The 8,780-nt window shown below is 38.1% G+C and overlaps 2 protein-coding genes across 3 annotated transcripts in view; one reads left to right on the forward strand and one right to left on the reverse strand.

Moving 5' to 3' along the window:
* The window catches only part of LOC106659721 (serpin I2-like), a 49,018-nt gene extending 42,071 nt beyond the window's left edge, over positions 1-6,947 (forward strand). The window contains exon 5 of the mRNA XM_023457870.1: positions 6,647-6,947. The gene's annotated coding sequence lies outside the window, so the exon portion shown is untranslated. The remainder of the gene's footprint in view (positions 1-6,646) is intronic.
* Positions 1,221-3,131, reverse strand: LOC106659936 (gastrula zinc finger protein XlCGF52.1-like). 2 transcript variants are annotated; one of them, XM_014382716.1, is made up of 3 exons: positions 2,999-3,131; positions 2,810-2,923; positions 1,221-2,736 (listed from the first exon to the last, which is right to left on the reverse strand). In XM_014382716.1, exon 3 carries the CDS (start codon positions 2,680-2,682, stop codon positions 1,609-1,611), a length of 1,074 nt encoding a protein of 357 aa, XP_014238202.1. In that variant the 5' UTR covers positions 2,683-2,736; positions 2,810-2,923; positions 2,999-3,131; the 3' UTR covers positions 1,221-1,608. The 2 variants fall into 2 exon arrangements, with proteins under 2 accessions (XP_014238202.1, XP_023313636.1); XM_023457868.1 differs by having other exon boundaries at positions 2,810-2,933.
* Positions 6,948-8,780: the final 1,833 nt, after the last annotated feature.

An 8,780-nucleotide genomic window follows, 5' to 3' on the forward strand; every position in this document is an offset into this window, starting at 1 on the left:
GAGAGAAAGATGATGTCGTCTCTCAGTGCTGTCTAAACATTGCCAAGCGAGAGCATAACTATAGCTACGAAACGAGGTTAGCCTCTCTCTAATAGCATCTCTCACTCGGCCACTCACTCTCTCTCTCTCTCCGGCTCACTTTGTGCACATTTATGCTATTTATCATTCGTCGGGTCCTTTGGTCGCTCTTCTCTCTTCGCTGCAGTTATATATAATATACTCTTTCGTTTCTCGTCCCTCCTGGCGCGCAGACGAGCCCCAGAGACATTCTCGTATTATTATGATTCCCGCGCGCGCGCAGCAACTCTCTCTCTCCTTTTATAATTGCATTAATTTACTTGCGTGTACGCCATTGCCGCGTAATCATACATTCATTGTATTTTATTGTTTAATTGTAGCGATTGTTTCATTTTGGAGACGCAAACGTATCGTAACAGTTACCCGATTCCGTTTTGCAGCTGTGAATTCGGCTGTTAACGTTCGGTGAAGTGTTATAAAGACTGCACTTCGCGCTCTGTGTCGGTGCGCACTGGGACGAGGCGGACACGAAAGAAAAGCAGCACTTCGAAGGCTACTCACGCCTCTTTGGTCTCGAGAAAATTTAATAACCCCGCGTGGAGTTGCCACCTTTTACCTACGCGTTCGAGATTGGGATTACAATTGGCGCTATATAGTAGAGAATGTAGAGCGCGTCGCGTCGCGTCGTCGCAGCTTTTATACATAACACACGCGGCGCACAGAGGACCTGGGCCGCCGTCGAAGACGCGCGTGCAGATTTCCTCGGGGAGCAGTTCGCGCACGGCTTCGAACTTTTAAAACTGTTGCCTATGTGGGCGCTGCTACCGCTGCGTCGAGCAGTTGTTATGAAAAGTTCGGGGTTAACCTTTGACTTAGTTAATGTGCTTCAACATTGTCGACGTGGCTTGTTTGATTTTGCCTCTCTCGAGTTTAATTTCCCTCGCTTATTCTCGCGCCCCTTTCTATCTACGCTATCGGACGATGTCGTTAAAATTAGCATCGCTGGGACAAATTATTTTTTGTTGAAATATTAATTTTGTATTTGTTTTGCAATACTTGTTTTTATTTTCACAATACTTGTTTTCATTTTCACAATACTTGTGTTTTTACAAAATTTATTCATTTGTTTACATTTGAACATTCTTTATTCAATAATGAGATAATATTTGAGGATGTCAAGATATTATGATAAATACCATTTTTTCAATTAGTTTTTTAGATTACACTTCGGTCAGCATTTCATTCCGCCTATACTACAAGCATGAATGATGCATTGATGTACTATCTAAATGTGTTTTTTCAGGTTACCCTCTTGTTTTAATGACTTTCCACTTGTATCACATGTATCAGTGAGATAATTATGCACCTTATTGATTCATATGGTTTTTCAGATAATTTTTTCGTGTGAGAGTTTATCAACATACCTTGCAATCATTTTCAACACCATTATACAATGAGTCAATGTGTTTTTTAAGATTAAAATATCAAGAAAATTTCAAGCTGCTAATATCACACGCATGTGTAATAATATTACGCACCGAATCAATGTGAGCTTTGAGATGAGACTGTTTTAAAAACGTCTTGCCGCATTTATGACTTTTTGATACCATTATGCACTGAATCAATGTGTCTTTTTAGGTTACACTTGTATGAAAATGTCTTTCCACAAACGTCACATGTAGGTGTGATACCATTATGCACTGAATCAGTGTGGGTTTTGAGATGACACTGCTGCGAAAATGCCTTGCCGCATTTAAGACATGTATGTTTTACACCATTATGCACTGAATCAATGTGTTTTTTGAGATAACCTTTTCGTGAACATTTCTTGCCGCAAATATCACACACAAGTGCCATACCAATGTGTATTGTATCCGTGTGAGCTTTAAGATCATATTTGTATGAAAATGTCTTTCTACAAATGTCACATGTATGTGTGATGCCATTATGCACTGAATTAATGTGTTTTTTTAAGTTATACTTGTGTGAAAACGACTTTCCACAAACGTCACATGTAGGTATGATACCATTATGCACTGAATCAATGTGTTTTTTTAGGTTACACTTGTATGAAAATGACTTTCCACAAACGTCACATGTAGGTGTGATACCATTATGCACTGAATCAATGTGGGTTTTAAGATTATACTGCTGTGAAAATGTGTTGCCGCATTTAAGACATGTATGTTTTATGCCATAATGCACTGAATCAATGTGTTTTTTAAGATGACTTTTTCGTGAAAATTTCTTGCCGCAAATATCACACGCCTGTGTGATACCCCTATGTACTGAATTAATGTGGACTTTAAGAGTCCATCGTTGTGAAAATGTTTTGCCGCATGTATCGCATGAGCGGGTTGTATCAGTATGCCCAGCACCAATGTGTGTTTTGAGGTTAAGTTTTTTGTTAAATTTTTTCTTAATATTCCTTTTTGTCTTTTGTTGAACTTTACAGTCTGAATTCAATTTTAATTGTTCTGCGTTGTCACTCAAAAATTCTTGTTTTACTTCGTCCGTAGGTTCCATTTTAATAATGTTTTGGCCTTTATAAACGTTGTCACCTTTTTCATTATGCAAATGATTTGGAGAGTAATTTTCAACTTTTTTAACGATGAATGAATCAATTTTGGGCTTGACGTCTTCACATTCAAAAACAATTTCCATTTCGTTGCTGAGTTCAGTTTCTTGATTTCCATCACATTTTCGAAACCCTTGGGTCTATCGAAAAATTAAATCTACGTGAGAATTTTTAGAATAGAAACTACTACAATGAAATTTACATATAACTTACTGGATTTTCTCATGGAATTGGTAAGAGTTCAGTGTTTATAAGATTGTGGTTCTCGTCACAATCACTTCACTATTATTTTCAGTAGTGGGGATATCAGAAGGTTCTTCTTTTACTCTGAAATAACCTCAAAAAGTTCAAGTAATTTGTTATTATATTTTTACGGTATCAATCTTATAAAATTAAAATTACCTGGCACCACAGTTAAATAAACCAATAGGGTCCATGTTGGTCACTTGAATATCCTTCAACAATTGTGTTTTCTATGATTATCAAGCTAAATTTACGGGAAAACTGGCGAAGAGTGCAAAGTTGCGCTCGTCGTGTTGTTCACGTTGTGCCGGGTATACATGACTTCTGCGTGTATTGCGCGACACGATGTTTTGTCCTGTATACCACATTAGCTACAAGCAGGGATGTGTACGAAGCAAAACGAAGTCATTATATCCATATCATTGAAGAAACGGCATTATGCATGTCAAGTTTAACGAACGGTAAACACTTCAACATCATTGATTCATTTGTATATCAGTGAATGGAAAAGTAAAATATAAATAATTAATTCCACGGCGGGCTAAGGGCACTGAGAAACAGCTGATCCTTTGGATTTTGGTAATTACTTGAAATGTCGTATAGATTAAGGTGATAATCATGAAGTGTATATTTTGCAGGATAACTGGTATATTTTTAATCCAGTTTTCGGACTCTTAAATCTAGCTCACTTTCACCCGACATTCTTCCGAGTTTTTTTTTTGTTCGCGTGCGTACATATAGTAATTACGGCGATACAAAATGTTACGTTTTACAAATTATAAGCACTATTTTTGCCAATAGTATAATAATTGCCATTTATCCTTACGCAACAATTTTTTCATAAATCCATCAAAATTATAACGTAATCGTTGTCGTAATTATTTTATTTCAAATTAAAAATAGTTTATGGGATCATTAATATTTATTACGAATTCATCCAATGATATATATTCGTTACGTTTCTCTCCGCATCGGATTTATCTAATACTCAAATTTTAATGACGATGATAATTTTATTTTGCAACCTTCCCGTTACGTATATATGGCACTCGAGAATCGAGCTCCGAATAATTTTCATTCGCGCTGTCGATGCTCGAAATCCTCCGCGTCTAATTTTTATCTGGGTCATAATAACTATACTATACCATCTGCGCATTAATTTTGAATAAAGACATCGGAGTAAAAAGCCGCAGTATATATAATTCTCGCGCGTCGCGCACTCCGTGCCTCGGTGAATGGCACAAGAGGCACTCGGGGGGGCCTCTGGCACATAAACCATATCTACGTATATATATAATACGCACACTACGACGAGCTCTCTCTCTCTCTCTCTCTCTCGCACTAGAGACATCCGAGCTGGTGTGCGACGACGACGACGGCGGCAGCGCTTGGTCATTGTTCGAAGCCCATATAGCTTTCTCAGGCTTGCACACGTATAGATATAGTACACTGTCACTTGTCTCTCTCTCGCTAACACCCCTCTTCCGTCCTAACGCCTCCCCCAAAAGCGCGCGTTGACGTCCTTGAAGAAGCACTAGGCTAATTAACGTCGAGGCGTTAATTAATATTAGCCTCGCGTGCGCGCTATTCCACATCCTCGCCACTCCGAGACTCCCACACGTAGTATACGTACGTATGCATACCGCGTGAAGAGAAAGAGAGAGAGAGAGGGAGAGAGGAGGAAGCAGCAGCATATAATGCTGAGAAGCTTCGCGCGGGCTGTGCGCACGTTTCGCGAGAGCCGCACGCTTGATATGCACCTCGATCCTGCGCCATCGCACACAACACGGCCACGAGGAGAGCAGAGCTTGCCCTAGGCGCTGTATTCTATCTCTGTCCTTCTCTCTCCTACTCTCTCTCTTCTATAAACCTAATTCTCAAAGTGTAAGATAATGCCCACTTTGCAAGCCACGGATTATTAATATTATCATTATTATTCGCCGCCACCTCGACAAGATTGAATATCGATCGGGAGGTTCTTGACTCGCCTCTGCCATCGTTGTCGTGATCGCGTCCTTTTGTTTTGCCAGGCGCTTTTCGTAAAAATCATTTCCTCTTGGCGTGTTTGCGCACTCATCGAGATAATCCAAGGCAACAACAAAACTTATGTTCGATGTGCCTTAAATTCGGGCGTGCTAATTCCCGAACACGCCGTATCCTATACACGGTATGTGTTTGTGTGTGTATACATGGAAAACTTTTTCTTGTCTTCGGCGTTTCGAGAAAAATAACATACAGGATAAAGCGAAGTTGAGCAATGCGCGTGCAAAGCTTTTAACAAAAAGATAACGTCGAGACGTCCATGCGCGCCGCCTTACATATATAGCGAGACTGCTATATATATACGCGCGAGCGAGTCTCGGGCAATAAAAGTCCTTTGGTTAGATGCAAGAACGTCTACTGGCTCGGCTTGGTCTTATACGCGTATAGATATATATACACGCCACCATCAGCTCTTTTCCCTCCTCCCGTTCCTTCTGTTTTGTTTCCCAATACTTTTCTTCCTCGAGGATCTCTACGTTATATACTTGCGCGCGCGGGGGCCATTTCCAGCGAGGCTCCAAGTAAGATTAAAGAAAAACTTTAATGGTTTACTCAATGCGACTTGCCTGGCAGAAATCATCGATTTCTTCGATTTGAAAATATATCTCTCATTCGTGGTCTCGGACGTGATGCGTACGAAACAAGATGTTAATTTAACCAACCCGTACTTTTTTTTGTTATCTTTCACCATTCAAAGTTTACCGTCAACTTTTTACTTGATCTCGTATATTATTCACTGTTAGAAGTTGTCGCGCGAGGTAAATAATGCGGAGAAAATTAAAATGTCAAATATTCCGACCATGGTTGCGCAAAGTTTCAAAAAAGCAGTTTTGTGTATAGTAAGAACAAAAACTCGTCAATTTGCTTGACTCGTTTCCGGTTCAAAGTTTGCTTAATTGCTTTCAACTATTTTCAGCTCCTATGAGCGCAAAAAATCTCGGGATATGCTCGGGCGTAACTTGCAAAGTGCGAAAAGATTTATCCATGTAATCAGGCTCGAGGCAAAGAGTAGCGTCTGATAATGTCATTATTTTGCCCAAGGGTGAGGGCGGCGTTGGGTGGGTGGTCTCATCGCGGAAACTAGAGGAGTCTCGCTCATAGCTGGTGCTCGTTATCGCCCGAGACGAAAGTCATTACTTCAGCTCAGGCGAAAAATCAACTTCGGAAAGACGTTCAATTATTTCTGTATGCAAATAAACACCGAAAGTACACTCTCATCCGCGTTTAAGTTTTTAAACTTATTTTATATTATTAATAATAAGAAACTTTACCGTGCTTATATTTTAACTAGGGGAAGTTTCAATTTCTAGCAAAAATAAAGAAAACAGATGTCTTATTGAAGCAACATTATGTAGAGAGTATTAAATAAGTCCAAACATTCAAATCGAATTTTTAAAGGTCTTTTTCATCGGAAAAGTATTGGTTGAGGAGTGCTATCGTCTAGGTATGAACGAAATTGACTGAGAAAGATCGGAAGTATCGACCAGTGTTGTCCCGCACTTTAGGAAAAAAGGTTTCACCCACTTGATATCAAAAACAATTTTCGTCTAAAAAGTGTTTAAGGTCGTTTGTCGAATGATAATGAAATAAAAATCCCCAGCAGTTCATTATTTTAATGATGCAGCCCAATGATATCATACTTCGTAAATGTTTTCTAAATTGCTTGCCCGGTACAACGAAATTTATGAATTATGGAAAATAATTTGAATAGTGTCTAGTTTTTGACAATTCTAAATTAATGAAAGAATATTATTCATATTAAAGGTGCATTCATGGAACACTTAACAACATCAAAAATTAACTTTGACGGTAAGGTAAATGCTGGGGAGGTCGTCGCATGGGTAAGTAGTCAAACCATATATTTTTCAAAATCAATATATTTTGTATATTTGTATCAATACATTTTGCGCTATTACCTAATTGCACGCATTGTGCGATTTTTAAATTGTGACGTGCATTTGCTCAGAAAATCGAATCTTCTGAAGAACGGCAGGTACGTTTTAAGAATTCTTTTGTTAAAATTATTTCATGTTTATAAAATTACAGTTTTTTTATTGTTATGAATTAGTAATGATATACATACATTCTGTAACAAAAAGGTAAGAGATATTAAATAAATTAAATATTTGAGTGAAATAAAAATTATAAAATTGTTACTGCGCCTATTTGCCATTTGCCCTTAGCATTGCCACTTTACCTCTAAATGACGTGATGCGAATTGGTTATTATATTCTCCCAACATATAAGTTATTATAATGTTGTATTCCTAATATTTATGATCCCGATTGACGGATAGATTCTTATACCGATGGAGTTACTAAATCGACTCATGCTAAAAATCAGATTTTTTTATAATGGTACAGCCCCTTTTTTGAGTCCCCTTAAATATGTACATCATTCATTTCAATTTTCAAGAGTCAAGACTCAAGAGAAAATCTCTCATATCCCGTACGAGTTCCCGACGAGTAAAAAATTTCTATATAAAAAAAACATTAACAAACCGATCGGTTTCGAGCTTCCAAATTAACCACTAGATGTCATAATCGATTCCGAACGTAAAGAAATGAAGTTTTGTACTTCAGATCAATTCGTTTTTATGATATAATATAAGTTTAACACTCGGAAAAGTATTGAAAGAACTAGGATCACGGTGTAGTACTATTTGAAGTACGACTAGCGTTTCTGAGTCATTTGACTTTAAAATATATATTTTTAAACTTATATACGGACTAGTGTTATTATTTTTCAATCAACTTGTAGCTACCGTTGAAAAAATGGATATGAGAAAAAAATTTTGAAAGTAAAAAAAATAGTAAGTGGAGATCAGATACATTTTACCCAATTTTTATATTATTTACAAGTACTAAGCCAACGAATAATAAAACGAGCGTGATAACAATTGAAACAAAACATTGTTTTTTTTATTTATCTTTTCAGGTTAAAACTAAATAAGTAATAATTTATCAAAATAAATCACATGGTTTCATCAAAAATTAATATTCAATCAGTATCCAATCTAGCAACTGCACCACTAAACCAAATGCTAATTACCAATCACCAAGCCAGAAAAGATATGATACTTTTTAGTTCATCATCGGATAATATTAAGGTAGCTTTATTATTGCATTATATATTTATGAAGATTATTACAATATTTTTCTCCCTATACACATATTTGAATATTTGGAAAAAACGTCCTATCAAATTGGAAGTTTTATTACACATCCCATCTATATAAGAATTGTATTTACTATCGATCGTTTCACCGCGAAAATCTCGCACAATCGCGCAGGTGCGTTGACGCGCAGAAAAAAAATTGTAAATTTATCGTACGTTCCCCATGTCTATATATAAATGGAAGCCTTGCATGGAAGTGAAATCCGATCCTCCGCGCCAAGCGCATATATACCCGTGTAGTCCGAGGCTCTGATTAAGCCATCCAACATTAATTTGCATCGGTGGAAAGGAAATTTATGCGGTCCCATGATAATCCTTGCGCGAACGCCGGCCGGGGGTCGGAGGGGGGCAACTATAGCTCATCATTAGTCGCGGCAACGCACGGCGCACGAGCTTCTCCATGAACACGCTGTGTATATGTGTATATGTGTGTGTACGCGAAGCAAACGAGCTTCGCGGGGAATCGAACACGAGCGAGCCAAACCAACCAACCAACCAACCAACAAACAAACAAACAAACAAACAGTCTAGTTTTAGCTCGAAGGTCTTCGTCTTTTCTCTGTACGCATAAATCGTTCTTGGGTTATGCCACCAGCACTACCAGCAGCAGCAACCCTGTATACAACTACAGACGATGCTCGAGCGCTCGGAGAAATTTGCAACTTTTAAGGCATTTGTCATGCTTGGCCTCTCGCGTCGTCTTCGTCGAATATATTCGCCA

This window comes from Trichogramma pretiosum, unplaced genomic scaffold, assembly GCF_000599845.2.
Source record: "Trichogramma pretiosum strain Unisexual culture from Peru unplaced genomic scaffold, Tpre_2.0 scaffold21, whole genome shotgun sequence".
NCBI lineage: Eukaryota > Metazoa > Arthropoda > Insecta > Hymenoptera > Trichogrammatidae > Trichogramma > Trichogramma pretiosum.

Excerpts from the sequence above, each read along its gene's own strand:
- LOC106659936 (XM_014382716.1), bottom strand. The coding sequence starts at position 2,682 with ATGGAAATTGTTTTTGAATGTGAAGACGTCAAGCCCAAAATTGATTCA.